General features: G+C 48.5%; 1 protein-coding gene across 1 annotated transcript; it reads left to right on the top strand.

Moving 5' to 3' along the window:
* The first annotated feature begins 912 nt into the window (after positions 1–912).
* HSPB8 (heat shock protein family B (small) member 8) lies at positions 913–16,506 on the top strand. Its single transcript, XM_055404768.2, has 3 exons — positions 913–1,720; positions 8,415–8,478; positions 15,511–16,506. Exons 1-3 carry the CDS (start codon positions 1,354–1,356, stop codon positions 15,668–15,670), a joined length of 591 nt encoding a protein of 196 aa, XP_055260743.1. The 5' UTR covers positions 913–1,353; the 3' UTR covers positions 15,671–16,506.
* The last annotated feature ends 803 nt before the right edge of the window (positions 16,507–17,309 follow it).

Below are 17,309 nucleotides of genomic sequence, written 5' to 3'. Positions count from 1 at the left end.
TCAATGGCAAGCCCCAGACTGCACACCTGCTGGGCACAGATCAAAGAAAAACCCAAGCTCTAGGGGCGCTGAGGTCAGGATAATTTACAAATTCATTCTCTGAGCTACAAGGGAGGGGCAGGAGAATCTAGGAAACAGGCCCTCTCTGGGCTTGGAGTATCAGATCAGACACCCTGCCTGAATACAGTGAATACAGCACCTTTGATAACTGTCATGATGAACTGTCCTCACTGTAAGAGAAGCTACCATTGGGTACCACTCCAATGGAGATCAGCGTGGTACCCTCACCTCACGGGATTGATGGTGAAGATAAAGCAGGTTAATGTTTGCAAAGCATTTAGAACAGAGCCTGGCACCTAGCAAGCATTATGTAATTGAGAGTCAACACTGAAAATATAAAAGTGATGGTTTGCTAAATATTTTAAGGAGGATGACACATCCGACAGGAGGCTACTGTTACATCCACTTTACAGGTGGGAAAGCAGATAGTTCAGAGGCACCTGAGGAGGAATGTTATTCCCCTCAGAAGGCAAGCACTGAGAGCCTGAGGCCGCTAAAGACTTGGAAGAGGGGATGGTAACCTAGGGCCATATGTCTTCAAATCTACTGGGCTCCGGAGTCTCTCTCCTCCCCTTCCGCGGGTCCCCAGGGAAGAGGCAGGACGCAGCAGGCTCTGAGGAAGGTATTTCCAGAGGGTGACCTGAGCCCTCACCCAGGCAGGGTTATTAATAGCCGGGCCACAGTGCCCCGCTGGGGGTGGGCGGGCTCCGGGGGAGAGCCGGCAGAGGGGGCGGGGCTGAGCCGAGCTGGGGGAGGAGAGTCCGGGGAGGCGGGGAAGGCCCCTCCCAGCCCCCGGGAGCCCAGCTGGCCCCTCGGCGGATTCTCTGGGGCTGGTTCATCACCTCCGAATACTCCTGTGACAGGAGGCGTTTGCAAAACCCGCCTCCAGCCCCAAGCAGCAATAAATAGAAGGCGCCCAGCCCACGAGAAGCAAGAAGTTTCTAGGCCTGCGTCCCCGGGTTTATTAAAGCTCTCGGCTTCACCCAGTGGCTCTGGCTGGGAGCCTGGACGGCTTGGGCGGACAGTGGCGGCTGGCTGATCTCCGGTGAGGCTGTGTAGAGAGGGGTCCTTGAGAATTCTGCTGGACCAACCGGAGGTCGCCTTCGGTGGCTGGAGTGTCTTTGGGGGCTCGGACCCCAGCCAAGTGTGTGCCTCTGTCCCTGGCAGTGGATGGTTCTGAATCTGAAGAATAAGCTTGGAAGGCCAGCGCACCCACCTCACCTTGCTGTGTGACCTTGGGCAGGTGGCTCCCTCTGTCTGAGCCTCTGTTTCCCATTCAGCTCAGCAGCCACCATGGCTGACGGTCAGATGCCCTTCCCCTGCCACTACACGAGCCGCCGGCGCCGGGACCCCTTCCGGGACTCGCCCCTGTCCTCCCGCCTGCTGGACGATGGCTTTGGCATGGACCCCTTCCCTGACGACTTGACTGCCTCTTGGCCTGACTGGGCCCTGCCTCGACTCTCCTCCGCCTGGCCGGGGACCCTGAGGTCAGGCATGGTGCCCCGGGGGCCCACTGCCATGACCAGATTTGGGGTGCCTGCTGAGGGCAGGAGCCCCCCACCATTCCCCGGGGAGCCCTGGAAAGTGTGTGTCAACGTGCACAGCTTTAAGCCGGAGGAGCTGATGGTAAAGACCAAGGACGGATACGTGGAGGTGTCTGGTGAGTGGGGGAGGACAAGAAGGAGAGAATGGGGGTGGGGGTGGGGGTGGGGAGGGCCCAGCCCCGGAGAGCCAGGAGAACGCTCCCTTAGAGGGGACGCTATGACAGCATGACACAGGTGACTTCAGGGCTGAGGAATGCAACCCACAGAAGTTATCTTTACAGAAAAGCCCTTCTCTTCCAGCTCCCAGGGGAAATTTTAACCTTTGGGTGCAGCATCAACCAGCCAACAGGCAGGGAAATGGAAACCACACTGCCTATTTTAACAGAAGTTAATGTAAAGAATAATAGATATAGGGGTAAAAAAACCAAAGAAGAAGTGGGGTTCATGCACCCCAATATCAAGACACAGTCTAGAAGGGGGGTGTTTGTAACTAGCTCAGATTTCAAGGGAAACACCTTCCCCTTGTCCCACATGAGGAAACTGAGGCATAATCATGGTTACAAAACTATGACGCGGTAGCCTTGATTGAGCGCTTACTGTCTACCAGGCACCATGCTCAGTGCTTTACCTGTGGCGTCTCAGTGAACGCAAGCGGAAGAGGCAGGTCTTGTCTGTCTCTTCTTTTTGCAGATGAGGAAACTGAAGTGCAGAGAGGTTCAGTCAGGGAATTGGGAGGTCTGAAGCGAATTGATATGTTGAACACCTACCAGGTGCCAAGGGCTGCAGCTTTTCTATTCTCAGCTCACTCCAGCCCTTAGAAGTGGAGGGGGCTAGTCCCATTTTACTGCTGAGGAAGCTGAGGCCCAGGCGGGGACTTGTCCAAGGACATGCTGTGAGTCAGCAGCTGGCAGAGTCTGGGCCTGCCCACATCCCACTCTGGAAGAGGAAATGTTTGGGGGAACAGGAAAGAGGAGATGGACACTTAGTCCATGTGAAGCAGAGCAGCGGGGGGGAAAAACTTTCTGTCTCTTCCCTCCCAATTAACATTCTATTAAAAAGCAGGTTCCTGGCAAGCTCTACCGGCCGGAAAATCAATAAAAGCCATAGCAAACAGGCTGGGCAGAGACAAGCCCCAGCAAAGCAGGCTTCAGGGGTGGGGGAGTGGGGGAGTTTCAAAGGCTCCCTGAGCAGAATTATAAACATCAGAGGCTCTAGAGGGTGTGGTGGGCTAGGAGGCACACTGGAGTCTTATGCTGGTGGAGGGGGGCAGCCAGGGCTTCCTGAGTTGGCTGAGGAGCCGGACATCTGAAACCACTTCTCTGTGCTTTGTTTCCTTATCTGGAAATTGGGGTTCAAATGGCTCTACCGCCTGAGGGCTGTTGTCTTAAATGAGACAACACATGTTAAGTGCGTACAAAAAACGACGCGTATAAAGTGCATACACAATGCCTAGAACACAAGGGATCAGTACTGTTGCTGTTGTTGATGTTATTAAAATGCTGGGCACAAACTAAGGCCCCAGTTCATACACACATACATACATGAATGCTTGCTAGATGCTTTCTGAGACCTGGGCTCAAATCCCGCCACCGCTGTTTATACTCTCTGGGTGGATATGCACAAGAAAGTCTTTTCACTGGTCTGAGCCTTAGTTTACCCATCTAAAGAATGGGGGTAAATAACACCCAACTAGCAAGGCTGTAGGGAAAATGAAATATGCAGTCTATGATAATAAATGCAGAGTGTCTGTAAGATGGAGCTGAAAATGTCAACCTGGTACTCTGCAAACAAGGTGATTATTATCACCACTCCACCTGTCTTTGTTTTAATTAGGGTTTCAGAGGCTTCCACCCCTGGGTGGAGGGTCTCCCATGCCCTGTGGCCCTTCCAGGAGACCTTTGTCCAACCTGGAGAACTTTTTCTCTCGTTTTCCTTTCTAGATAGGGTCTGGGAGTTCCAGGCTGCAATCCCAGCAGAGTACCTTACTAATCCAAGAGGCTCTGAGTAGTCACAGAGCCTCAGCTTCCACATCTGTAAAATGGGGTCACTGGGGGCTTAAATAAGACAAAAACAGACAATGCCTTTTTAGGTTGAAACTGCTTCACAGCTGTGCACTTAGCAACTTTGACTTGACAGAATGCCAATACCCTGAGTGTACATACAGAGATTCTTATAATAGGGATTTTAAAAATCAAATTGACATCCTGGGCTCCATTTAAAAAGCAATTTTCAAGGGACATGGGAAGTCAGACCAGTCTTCCCTCCTACCTCACTTAATGACACACCCATTCTTCCTGAAACTCTTCATGCAGGGCACTGTGCTAAAGGCTGACATGTGTTGGCTTACTGATCCCTCACATGGACTTCTGAGAAAATATGCATAGATGTGATATACCCACTTTACAGTTGAGGAAACTGAGGCCTAGACACAGTCACCTGAGATCATCTGCTTCTCCATAACAAGGTCGGAAATTCAAAGCTAAGCCTGCTTAGACAGTTCAGAATCAGGATGACGGGATCTGCTTCTAATTGAGTGGCCTGGGGCAACTCCTACCATCTCTTGGGCCCCACATGCACCCTTGGTTTTATAAGGAGTTGGACTAGATCAGAATTTGCCAAATGGCATGTTTTAAGATATCACTGTTCCATTCCATTCCGTCGCTCAGTCGTGTCCGACTGTTTGCGACCCCGTAGACTGTAGCCTACCAGGCTTCTCCATCCATGGGATTCTCCAGGCAAGAATACTGGAGTGGGTTACCGTTTCCTTCTCCAGGGGATCTTCCCGACCCAGGGATCGAACCCAGGTCTCGAGGCAGATGCTTTAACCTCTGAGCCACCAGGGAGGAGTCTAATAAATGGAGGGAGGGGTTCCAGGATTTTCAAAGGTACCATATGAAGCAAAATTACAAACAGGTCTCCTTACTGCAGTACTTATCAGAGCCTTGAATTTGCTAATATAGTTTATGAATCTCTGAAAGGCGGCCCTGTCTTATCCAACCACATATGAGTGTCTAGGTCCAGGGAAGTGTTTGGAAATTGCTAGACTAGATGATTTCCATCATACCTCACACACACCCCTCCCCCACCCCACAGTCACCAGCCAAGAAATGTTCTCTTCGTGGGTCACTGGGCCAGGCTCTGATGGAGGAAGGAACTGGAAAGCCCCAAGGCTTTATTCTACCCCTTTCCCTTAATCCCAGGGCCTCTGCCTTCCCTGGAAACAGCACCTTCTTTCTTCAGCTGGGCCAATGGCTTTCCCTGAAGTGCTGATGCCGCTCCTTGGCATCTACACTTCTCAGTGGCTGTGAGGGGCCTCTGGCTTCCCCTGGCCTCTAGATGAGTTCTTTTTTTTTTTATTTTTTAAAGACTCATAATTGCTTTTTTTTCTATTTACAAAAAAAAAAGAAAATGTTCTATGGTAGAAAATGTCAATAGGAAAGCAAAATTAAAAAGTTAAAAATCAGTCATAATACTTAAGCTGCCCCAGTAAATAGATATTCAAATAATATGCAAATTAAGCTTCAACTGGAACCTCTTAGCAACATTCTCTTTCTACCAGGTTAATTCCCTCTCCCAGTCCCCCTTCATGGAACTGCCTTTGCTCACAGATCCTCTTCCCAGCCCTTATTGCTCCCCAGTACTCTATTTTCAGAACATAGACAGAGAGATCTCATTTCTGAGAACCAGTTCTTTCCTCAGATATCAAAATAAGCCAGAAGCATCCCCCTTTTATGACTTTGGAAGCAATTCTCTGACTCACTGTCACTGGCTCCTCACAGTTCCCAGTAATTAGGAAGCTGTCACCACCACTGGAGAAAAGAAGAAACTGAGGTTCAGAGAAGAGGAGCAAAGTGCTTGGAGACGTCAGGGCAGACTCAAACCCCAACCCACACCCCTGCCTTGGAGTCTTTGCTCCAGCACTTCCAAGCTGTGTGACCTTGGGCACATCACTTAACCTCTCTGAACTTCCATTTCCCCATCCACAAAATGGTAATGCTTTCTAAGGTTTTTGTGAAAGATCAAGAGTTGATATCAGTAAGGTGCTTAGAACAGCGGTGGACCCCAAGAAAGCGCGATATAAAGAGTTTGCTATTGTTATTCTTACAGTCATCATCATTGTCGTTTATTACTGCCAGGATATCGAGTGTGCAAAAGCGCTGAGTCAGAGGCACTGGCCTGTCCCCAGGGGAAGCAGGTCTCTGGAGGCCCAGGCTTTGGGGAGTGGACCAGGGGACAGACAGTGCTCCTTTGGCCACGGGCCTGTATCAGAACTGGGCAGCTGGTGGTCACGGACTTGGCAGGTCAGAATAAATTCTCCAAGCTCCAAGCAGCAGCACATTTGCAAAGAGTATGTTCTGGTTAGGCAGACGTTCATGTTTAAAAACGAATTCCTATAAACATTCCCCTTTCTGCCCAGCTAGTGGGAGACTACATTGATGCAGCCTTTCCTGAGGGAAATTTAGTGACATACAGAGCAAGCCTTCAAAATTCTAGAACATGGAATTTATCCTAGGAAGTCATCAGGCTGAGTGTGACAATCTAGCTGTAAGAATGTTCAGCACAGTGAGGTTCTTTCCAATGTCAAAAACCCTCTCAGAACCCCAAAGCCAAGGATTGGCTGAATGAATTTATATTTCCATGCAGCCATTAAAAGTCATGTTGTCGATAAAGATATGCTGCTGCTAAGTCACTTCAGTTGTGTCCGACTCTGTGTCACCCCATAGATGGAAGCCCACCAGGCTCCCCCATCCCTGGGATTCTCCAGGCAAGAACACTGGAGTGGGTTGCCATTTCCTTCTCCAATGTGTGAAAGTGAAAAGTGAAAGTGAAGTCGCTCGGTCCCCCACGGACTGCAGCCTACCAGGCTCCTCCATCCATGGGATTTTCTAGATATATATATACCTATTGCTGATTCATGTTGATGTTTGGCAGAAACCAACAAAATTCTGTAAAGCATTTATCCTTCATTAAAAAATAAATTAATTTTTTAAAAAGTCATGTTGTCAACAAATAGTTGCTGTAATATGGAAAAATAATTATAATGGGTCAGCAAAAGAGAAAAACAAGTTACGGACATAACATACAATGTGATTTTTGATAAAATAGATGATATACACCTGTATTATATAACATGTATGCATTTCTCAGTAACAGAAAAATCTGGAACGTATACACAAATGTAGTTCTCTTGGGGTGATGCAGTTATAGAGGGTTTTGATTGTCTTTTCTTTCTACATTTTCAAACATACACATGCATTATCTTATAGTCAGAAAAAGTTATTAATAAAGGAATAATGAATAATAAAAAGGTAATGAATAATGTAATCACCTATAAATTATCAGCTTAAAATCTCGACTGCAGTAAGACATTGTATTACACAAGGTTATTTACTGTCTACATTCCAAAGCCCCTCAGAAGGGTGTCCCTGGGTAAATGAGCATTCTCGGCCCTGCAGTGTGGCCCCACAAATGAGGAGTGAATAATAATAGGAGCCGGAGGCCTGGCGTGCTGTGATTCATGGGGTCGCGGAGAGTCGGACACGACTGAGCAACTGAACTGAACTTCTTAACTGAATGACTCTGCTGGGCTCTAATCCGCAGTGTTTGAAGAGAAATTAGAGACACTCCGCTAAGAACAGAACAAAAAACAAAGACCCAAGGGTGGGGAGGGGCCAAAGGGTTCAGAATTTGTTACATAATTGCAACATGACAGCCAGTCTGTGCCTAAGCCCTCTTGTAATTTCATATTTTTACTTCCTGCTGCTGCTAAGTCACTTCAGTCGTGTCTGACTCTGTGTGACCCCATAGACGGCAGCCCACCAGGCTCCCCCGTCCCTGGGATTCTCCGGGCAAGAACACTGGAGTGGGTTGCCATTTCCTTCTCCAATGTGTGAAAGTGAAAAGTGAAAGTGAAGTCGCTCAGTCGCATCCGACCCTCAGCGACCCCACAGACTGCAGCCTACCAGGCTCCTCCATCCATGGGATTTTCTAGGCAAGAGTACTGGAGTGGCTAAGGGTAGAGAAAAAGCCCTTGTCTGCCAGCCAGGAGGATGAGGGGGCAGGTGGGATTTCACATCCATGTTGCTTCATGTGTCATTTCTGTTTTCTGTTTTGTTTTTGGAGATGGATGCATTACTTCCAGGCAGTTCTTTCAGGACTAGGTACAGATAATGGGGCTCAAATAACTAACTGGAAGCTGGACCAGGCAGAGGGGCAGCGGACCTCAGTCCCCAGCTTAGTTTCCAAGAGTTGGTTCTGAGGCCTGGACTGCCACACAGTTGCTGGGTGAGCTTGGACCCATCCCCGGGCCTGAGTTTTCACATCGGTAACTGAGGGAGAAAAGAAGCCCATTCTCAGAGCTGGAAAGGGCTCTGTGCGTTACAAAGCCCAGGGGGCTGGCAAACTAGCCTGACTTGTATCCTCTTGCTCATTCTGGGATGTTGGCCTCAAGAATCTCCTGGCTGGTTAGGAGCAAAGGGTGAGAGGTGAGACTTAGAAGGTGCAGCGCAAGGTCTTAGAAGACAGGACACCATCCCTGTGATTTCCTGAGTCTTAACTCCTAATCATCTACAAGTCACGGTCAAGGCCTCCTGACCTACCCGTTGTCATACTGTATCTTCACAACACCCTGAGAGGTGGTTTCAAGAGGGTCCACTTAGCAGAGGAGGGACCAGAGGCTCAGACAACTGGAGCCTCTAGACCAAGCCCCGGCCCACACAGGAGGCCAGGGCAGGATTCCCATCTGAGCCGAATCCTGAATGATGCCCACGGGACGCAGACGCTGACTTGTGACTTTCCTCTCCCTTCCAGGTAAACACGAAGAAAAGCAGCAAGAGGGTGGCATCGTTTCCAAAAACTTCACAAAGAAAATCCAGTAAGTAACCTGGTAGTTGGATTTCAGGGGAGGATTGGAGTGGGGGCGGCATGCCTGGGACCCCTCTTGGGCATCTCTCCTTCAAGAGACCCCCCCGGGGCAGGGAATTGAACTCTGTGAGTAGTTAAACAAACCTACAGTGGGTTCCCAGAAAGGGGGGTGCCATTTCATCTTCTCAGTGCCCAGTGAGGTGGGATTAACAATCTCGTTTTGTAGATGAAGAATTCAAGAATAGGAGAGGCAAGATGACTTGTCCACAATTCCATGAAAATCGGGGTGCTCACCCACCCACGTGATATCATGCCTCCAAATTCCTAATAGAATCTTTCAGGGGTTGCTTGTTCCAAGTCTCCCATGGCCTTCCCTAGGGCATCCATAAGAATTAGGCTGGAAGGTGTCCTGCTGTCTTTGTGACTCGCTACCTAGAAGGGTTCTGAGGCTGAGAGCCTGGGAGAAAGGAAGGGCCAGTTTTGCCAAGGGGAGTGAGAAGGGCTGAGACTGGGGGACTATGCGAGTAGCAGGAAGGCCACCACCAGGCTGAGCCAAAGAATCAAAGACAGACGGAGGCCCCAATGGCAATACCTGTAGGGAGGAAAGACTCACAGCGTCGTGCCAGCGGCCGGCTGCTCCACAGACACCGCGCCCCCTACATGGCACCCTCCCTTCTGTGCTGCTGCTGCTGCTGCTAAGTCACTTCAGTCGTGTCCGAGTCTGTGTGACCCCATAGACGGCAGCCCACCGGGCTCCCCCGTCCCTGGGATTCTCCAGGCAAGAACACTGGAGTGGGTTGCCGTTTCCTTCTCCAATGCATGCAAGTGAAGAGTGAAAGTGAAGTCACTCAGTCGTGTCCGACTCTTCGCGACCCCATGGACTGCAGCCCACCAGGCTCCTCCACCCATGGGATTTTCCAGGCAAGAGCTCTGGCTCGAAGTCTCTTCTAGTCTCATTTCACCTTTGTAGCAAAGGTGCAGTGGGGAAAAGAGACAGTACCCTCCTTATATTATGGGGAAACTAAATCTCCCAGAGGTGAAAGGATACACCCAGGGTCCTTAAAATGAGCATTCATTACAGCCCCAAACAGACCCTTGAACTCTTGAGTTCACCATGTTCAGTTCTTGAGCGAGGAATGCCCTTTCCTCAGTCATAAAAGGAAGGGATGCTGAGCCTTGTGGAGATACCCACAAAGGAAATGAGATCACAACTCGTGGTGGGCACACAGCAGGTCCTCATAAGTGTCGGTCTGTTTTTATTACTGTCGTCGTTATTGAATCTTAACCCCTCCCCTCACCCCAGCAAAGCTGTCCTGTGTCTGGACAGATGGCACAGGCTAAATTCTGAGGCTGCTTTCAGCTTTAAGATTCCGCATTCCTGTCTCTCCCCCCATGTGCCCATCCCTAACCCACCAGGCGCCTCTGGAGTACTCAAAAGCCTGCAGACACTTCCTGATAAGGCAAACGCCAAACACTTTTTCTCCCTGGCTGGCCTGCCATCACCAAGACCCACACCTTCCCCTAGTACCACAGCCAGATCAGACGTTGCTGAGAGGGGAAAGATGGGGAGAGAGGAGAGAGATGGGAGGGGAGCGAGAGGGCTGATGTTTCTTTTAAGAGACTGAAATAAGGTCTCAGGATGGAGTCACAGGCAGGTCAAAGCTGTGAAAGGGACTGAGCCAGAAAGAAGTCAGCAAATTCATCATCTCTAAAGACAGCCGTTTTCATGGATCTTGCCATCCCTGAGGCCTCTGGGAAAAAACAGCTTGCTGAGAGTTACTTGACCAGATAGAAATGCCTAAAGCTGCCGGAAGCAGAGCCACTACTCAAATGGGGCTCGGCAGCTGAGCTGGGCTGGTTTTTACAATATTGAACTAATCATGGCCAGGACCACCGTTCCCCCAGAGGCTCTCCTCGGTCACTTGGCCATCCTGATGCTGTTCACAAACCCTCCAAAGCTCCCCGCGTTCCAACAACCAAGAGCCCCCAGGACCCTCCTCCATCACCATGGCATGGATCCATCCATTCCAGCTGGTCAATGTCCAGCTGTGCCAGTCATTAAATATTTTGAATCTCGCTTCTGGGTGTAGGGAGTCCTGGCGCCATAACTGAGTGGGTGACTTGGAGCAGCATGCTAAACTGCTCTGCGCTTCTGTTCCACCTTCCCTTGGGATGGGGAGTGAGAGAATGTGTACAGACTCAGTGCCCATCCCATGGGGACTAATCTTACTAGAGACTCAGCAAGACTGGAATTACACAAGAGCAGCTGGGAGTCCTGAGACCTCCTGGCCCTGCCCTGACTCCATCACCAAGCAGTGGGACTGGGGTTTGGGACGGCCCCGGCCCCATCTCAGAGGTCTCATTGCCTCTCCCAGGAAATACTCCAGTCATTAGAGTTTAGGGAAGCTCCTTGAACCCAGCTGAGGCCTTTGGAGATTTCCTCCCAGACACGATGCTCCAGCCGTCTGCCTTGCCCACAGCTAGGGATTCTTCCCAACACACACATCCCCTTGGGAAAGACCCCGTTTTGACTGGATGAGGGAGATACTGGAATTTGCAAGTCAGGTCCAGTGCAGGGCAAAGACGGGAGACGGGGGCTTTTCCACACCTACCTGGAGTGAGAGACCAGGGAATGAAGGAAGTCATCAATGGAGGATGCCCGGAACCAAAGCAGACTTTCTTGTCTTTGCTCCATAGCTTCCCCGGTATCTAATCTGCCATTGCAGCCCCCTGTGGTATGTCAAGAGCCAGGTTACGAGGTGCAGAGGTTTGGGACTTCCCTGGTTGTACGATTCTGTGCTTCTAGTGCAAGTGGTTTGGGTTCCATCCCTGATTGGGAAACTAAGATGCCACATGCTACAGCCAGTAAATAAATAAATAAGCATCTAATGCAAGCTCTGAGGATCGTAAAAAAAAAAAAAGTTTCTTAATTGAAAACTCATTCTATAGACAGGACACAAGACAATGGTGCTTTTTTTTTTTTTTTTAAGATGTAGAGGTTTAATTTTATGCCATCTTTAAAAGAATCCTGTAGAGTAGGTATTGGGCTTCCCAGGTGGTGCTAGGGGCAAAGAACCCACCTGCCAATTCAGAAGACATAAGACACACAAGTTCGATCTCTGGGTTGGGAAGCTTCCCCTGGAGGAGGGCATGGCAAGCCACTCCAGTACTCTTGCCTGGAGAATCTCATGGACAGAGGAGCCTGGCGAGCTATAGTCCATAGGATCACAAAGAGTAGGACATAACTGAAGCAACTTAGCACAGCACGCAGAGAGCTGGTATTTTTAAGCTCATCTTGTGGATGAGGAAACTGAGGCTCAAAGGTTGACAGGACTCAGTTAAGGTCACATGGCCATAACAGGCTGGTCTGGGATTTGCACACAGGTCTCCCTATCTTCAAAGCCCGTAAACTTCCTACTTGATTGTGTGCATGTGTGCTGTCACGTCAGTCGTGTCCGACTCTTTGCGACCCTGTGGACTGTAGCCCAACAGGCTCCTCTGTCCGTGGGATTCTTCAGGCAAGAATCCTGGAGTGAGTTGCCACGCCCTCCTCCAGAGGATCTTCCTGACCCAGGGATCTATTCCCTGCATCTCTTATGTCTCCTGCATTGGCAGGCAGGTTCTTTACCACTAGCACCACCTGGGAAGCCCTCCTGCTTGGATCAGTTCAGTTCAGTCGCTCAGTCGTGTCCGACTCTCCGCGACCCCATGAATCGCAGCATGCCAGGCCTCCCTGTCCATCACCAACTCCCGGAGTTCACTCAAACTCATGTCCACAGAGTCGGTGATGCCATCCAGCCATCTCATTCTCTGTCGTCCCCTTCTCCTCCCGCCCCCAACCTTTCCCAGCATCAGAGTCTTTTCCAGTGAGTCAACTCGTCACATGAGGTGGCCAAAGTATTGCAGTTTCAGCTTTAGCATCAGTCCTTCCAATGAACACCCAGGATTGATCTCCTTTAGAATGGACTGGTTGGATCTCCTTGCAGTCCAAGGGACTCTCAAGAGTCTTCTCCAACACCACGGTTCAAAAGCATCAATTCTTCGGCAATCAGCTTTCTTCACAGTCCAACTCTCACATCCATACATGACCACAGGAAAAACCATAGCTTTGACTAGACAGACCTTGGTTGGCAAAGTAATGTCTCTGCTTTTTAATATGCTATCTAGGTTGGTCATAACTTTCCTTCCAAGGAGCAAGCGTCTTTTAATTTCATGGCTGCAATCACCATCTGCAGTGATTTTGGAGCCCCAAAAAATAAAGTCTGACACTGTTTCCACTGTTTTTCCATCTATTTCCCATGAAGTGATGGGGCCAGATGCCATGATCTTTGTTTTCTGAATGTTGAGCTTCAAGCCCACCTTTTCACTCTCCTCTTTCACTTTCATCAAGAGGCTTTTTAGTTCCTCTTCACTTTCTGCCATAAGGATGGTGTCATCTGCATATCTGAGGTTATTAATATTTCTCCCAGCAATCTTGATTCCAGCTTGTGCTTCTTCCAGCCCAGTGTTCCTCATGATGTACTCTGCATATAAGTTAAATAAGCAGGGTGACAATATACAGCCTTGACGTACTCCTTTTCCTATTTGGAACCAGTCTGTTGTTCCATGTCCAGTTCTGACTGTTGCTTCCTGACCTGCATACAGGTTTCTCAAGAGGCAGGTCAGGTGGTCTGGTATTCCCATCTCTTTCAGAATTTTCCACAGTTTATTGTGATCAACATAGGAGAGACCAAACGAGTCATTCACAATCCATCTTCAATTATTTTTTTGCCTTCTGTGCTTACGACCCTATACTATTATTTGCTTGTGATTTTTTTTTCTTTTCAATCAACCCACTTTTGATAAGGTTCAGTTCTCATCAATCAAACATTCACTCACTCAAGAAGGCGATTGTGAAATAAACCCAAAGCAAAATGTGGTTAAATTCTGACTAGACAGTGTTGCCTGCCTGAGGGCCTAAGTCATAGATCCACTCTTTCTTTGTTAAAAGAGAGAAAATATCAAGAGATGGTAGAAGCTGAGGTGTTAAAGGTGTGTTAACACAGAGCTGAAACTTTCCCTTAGCTGTAAATAAAAGGATTTAGTTTTTTTAGGTTCAATCACCATAGATCTTTCCACCGGTTTCATTGAACCTCAGTCCCTTTTGCAAGAGGACTGAGGAGGAATAGCTCTCCCACCAAGTGGGTTCAACTTAGAGGCCACCTGGTAAGAGCCCTTGAATAAGTCTGTTCCCGTATTGGGACCTTAGTTTCCCCATGTATAGCATGGGAACATTGTCCTGGATTGTCGACATCCATTTGGCCGCTGACATTTCATGGGTCAGTGATGATGCTAAAATAGTCACAGCTATCAAGGTGCCCACTTGTACATCTGATGCCAACAATGACAATATGGAAGCTGATGCCTATTGAGCACTTCCTATATGCCAGGCACTGTGCTAAGCCCTTTGCTTTCATCATTCTACATAATTCTCACACCACCCTAAAAGATAGGTGCTGTTTTAAACCACCTTTTCCTGTAAGGAGAGCTTCCCTGGTGGCTCAGATGGTAAAACATCTGCCTGCAATGCAGGAGATCCGGGTTCAATCCCTGGGTTGGGAAGATCTCCTGGAGAAGAAAATGGCAACCCACTCCAGTACTCTTGCCTGGAGAATCCCACGGACGGAGGAGCCTGGTGGACCACAGTCCATGGGGTCGCAAAGAGTCAGACATGACGGAGTGACTTCACTTCACTTCACTCACTTCCTGTAAGGAAATAAGGTCAGAGAGGTGAGATCACTAACCCGAGATCACACAGTCAGGAAGAGGTGTGATTTGAACTCCGGTCTGCCTGCCTGTGAAGTCCATGCTTATGGACCATGGCTGCCCTGTCATATGTCCCAGGTGCCCTAGGGGTTGGCGTGTAAAGGGTTAAACAGAGTCAGCCCATCCCACCAGCCGAGTGTGGTGGTGGTTTGGTCGCTAAGTCATGTCTGACTCTTGTGATCCCATGGACTGTAGCCTGCCAGGCTCCTCTGTCCATGGGATTCTCCAGGCAAGAATATTGGAGTGGGTTGCCACTGCTGCTGCCGCTGCTGCTGCTAAGTTGCTTTAGTCACGTCCAACTCTGTGCAGCCCCATAGACGGCAGCCCACCAGGCTCCTCCGTCCATGGGATTCTCCAGGCAAGAGTCCTGGAGTGGGTGCCAGTGCCTTCTCCAGTGCATGAAAGTGACAAGTGAAAGTGAAGTCGCTCAGTCGTGTCCGACTCTTAGTGATCCCATGGGCTGCAGCCCACCAGGCTCCTCCATCCATGGGATTTTCCAGGCAAGAGTGCTGGAGTGGGGTGCCAGTGCCTTCTCTGGGTTGCCACTAGGGAGGTTCAAACTTTTGGCCTTGTCTTCACTTCAGAAGTTTGGCTTGGCAGTTGCCCAAGTTCCCTTTCTTTCCCACCCTTCCCTGCAGGCTCCTTGGTAGATGCAGTTCATGTGGCTACAGGTAGCTGTTCACAGCGAAAAACCTCCCCAACCCCTCCAGGAAGGGTCCTGCCCATGACCAGCATGGGCTCACTTTACTGCCTGGTCCTTTCATCAAGACCCCTGCATTTACAACAGGTAGAATCAGCCTAGACCTGTGGGAAGATCTGTGGTGATTGAACCTTCTGGCTTTCCCTACCGTGGACTTTTTTTCAAAAGTCTGATGCCTGGAAGGGGAGGCAGAGGAGTGTCATAATCAGCTATTCTTGAGTTTGGAGACCAGGATTCCAATTCTCTTCCCATGCGCTACTTGCCAGCTCTGTTACCTTGGGCAAATCAATTCACCTCTCTGATCTCAATCGCCTCATCTATATATTAGGGATAGTAATGGAAATGCCTTGTGGGATTATTATTTTGATAACAATAATGATTATTATTATTAAATTCATTATTTTGATAATAATAATAAATAATAATTATGTTTGATAATAATCCCACCAGGCAATATCAAAAATATTTTCTTTCAAATGAATAAAAGAATGTTTGGCTGTATTAAAAATAATAAATGAATCTTGTATTTTCCCCTAGGCTTCCTGCAGAGGTGGATCCTGTGACAGTGTTTGCCTCCCTTTCCCCAGAAGGCCTGCTGATCATCGAAGCTCCCCAGGTTCCCCCTTACTCACCGTTTGGAGAGAGCAGTTTCAACAACGAGCTTCCTCAAGACAGCCAGGAAGTCACTTGTACCTGAGACCCCAGTCTTGGCCCTTCCTTGTTCCCTCCCCAACCCCTGGGCTTCTCTGATTCTAGAATACATTACTATAGCTGAACTCATAGATTTAGTGTGGCTAAAATGTTGGGGGTCGGGGTGGATTGACCAGATTCCCTGGATAGTGTTAGTAGTAGGTTTTTCTGCAAGATGGCGCAATTGACAGGTCATGCTCCATTGCATTAGGCCAAAATGCTGGGAGTTTTCCTTTCTTTACCTTTTCTATCGTGATGAAAATGTTGCACATTTTACAGTTGCAAAACAAACAAAAGGGGACATAACATTTCACTTTGTATCTTATCTTGCAGCTAATGCAAGAGTTGTTTTTCTCTGGGGACCGGGATTCCCATTCTGGGCTCCCAATGTCCATACCTGCCCCTTGGTTTGGTTGATGGAACCCTCATAGCTCACCCCACAGTGTTTCTGCAGCCCTGGTTTACAAAGGGTTATAGACAGGTCTTATATCCCCATATGGGATTTATCCAACAACCACATGAAAACAGACAGTGTCGTGTGCCCTCTACCCAGGCATTTATAGCATGTTCCCAAGCTGGCACTCCCCAAGGACTTTAGAAGTCCTTTAGTTTATTCTCTGGTTAAAGTCCCTCCTTTCTTGTGTCTCCTATGTCCAAGTCGGGATTTTTACAGAGGGGGCTGTCTCCAGACAGCTCCACCAGGAACCAAGCAAAGGCCAAATAGTCTGGCAGGCAGGCTAGTGGTATTGTGTATATGGGTGGGACGTGCGTGTCATTGTTATTTGAATTGTGCTGTTGTTTAGGGAAAATAGCAGTAAACAATAATAAAAGGAACTGATGTTATTGCCTTGTGTGTTGTTTTGATGGGAACTAAATGCTGTACCACTTAGATATGCAATGTCAATTAGGGGTACTTGTGGTTGCAAATAATGATGCTCAATGCATTGTGGCTTAAATGACATAAATAACTTTACAGGAAGTTTAGATATGAGTGATTTCAGAATTACTTTTTCAGCTGTTATGCCACCAAGAACCCAGAGTCTTTCTATCATTTTTCTCTACCATCTCTGATGAGTCTACAAGTTCTATCCTCATGTTTGCAAGAAGGCTGCAGCAGCTCCAAGCATCTCAACCTCATATGGCCATGTACAGGAAGAGAAGGCAAGGGTAAAAATGTCTTTTTGTCTGACTTTCTCTTTCATCAGTAAGCTCTTTTCTAGAAGCTCTCTCTCAACAGTCTTTCTTTTTTTTTCATTGACCCAAACTGGGTCACATGAGTTTGTTGAAGCCGTCCCTGGCAAAGGGAAAGGAATGGCCATGATGGGCTTAGATCAATATTGATTTGTCCTTCAAGGCCTGGAACATTGCTGCTTGAAAAAGCAAGGTTCTGTTAGGAAGGAGGAAAGGGGCAGTCAACAGCCCACACATTGATGCTGCCAGGAGCCCAGAACCCTGAAAGGATGGTGGTAGGGAGCATGCTACCACAGTGCGTCAGTTAGAACTGTTTCTATGCTAAGTGTTAGGAAGCCCTACTCCAACTGATTTAAGCAAAAAGGGGTATTTATTTGGGTGCAACTGAGAAGTCCAAGATAAATGCTGCTTTCAGGTTTCTAAGGATCTTAATAGAACTCAGTTTGTTGGCTCCA

Source organism: Moschus berezovskii, chromosome 19, assembly GCF_049115385.1.
Source record: "Moschus berezovskii isolate FMDL1 chromosome 19, NW_MosBer_1.0, whole genome shotgun sequence".
NCBI lineage: Eukaryota > Metazoa > Chordata > Mammalia > Artiodactyla > Moschidae > Moschus > Moschus berezovskii.
Note: the sequence above shows the minus strand (reverse complement) of the source record. Positions and strands in the feature narration are given on the sequence as shown.

What these genes read in the sequence shown, in the direction of transcription:
- HSPB8 (XM_055404768.2), top strand. Translation starts at nt 1,354, where the DNA reads ATGGCTGACGGTCAGATGCCCTTCCCCTGCCACTACACGAGCCGCCGG. An exon ending in CGGATACGTGGAGGTGTCTG is followed by an intron (nt 1,721 to 8,414) that starts GTGAGTGGGGGA and finishes TCTCCCTTCCAG; the next exon opens with GTAAACACGAAGAAAAGCAG. An exon ending in AACTTCACAAAGAAAATCCA is followed by an intron (nt 8,479 to 15,510) that starts GTAAGTAACCTG and finishes ATTTTCCCCTAG; the next exon opens with GCTTCCTGCAGAGGTGGATC.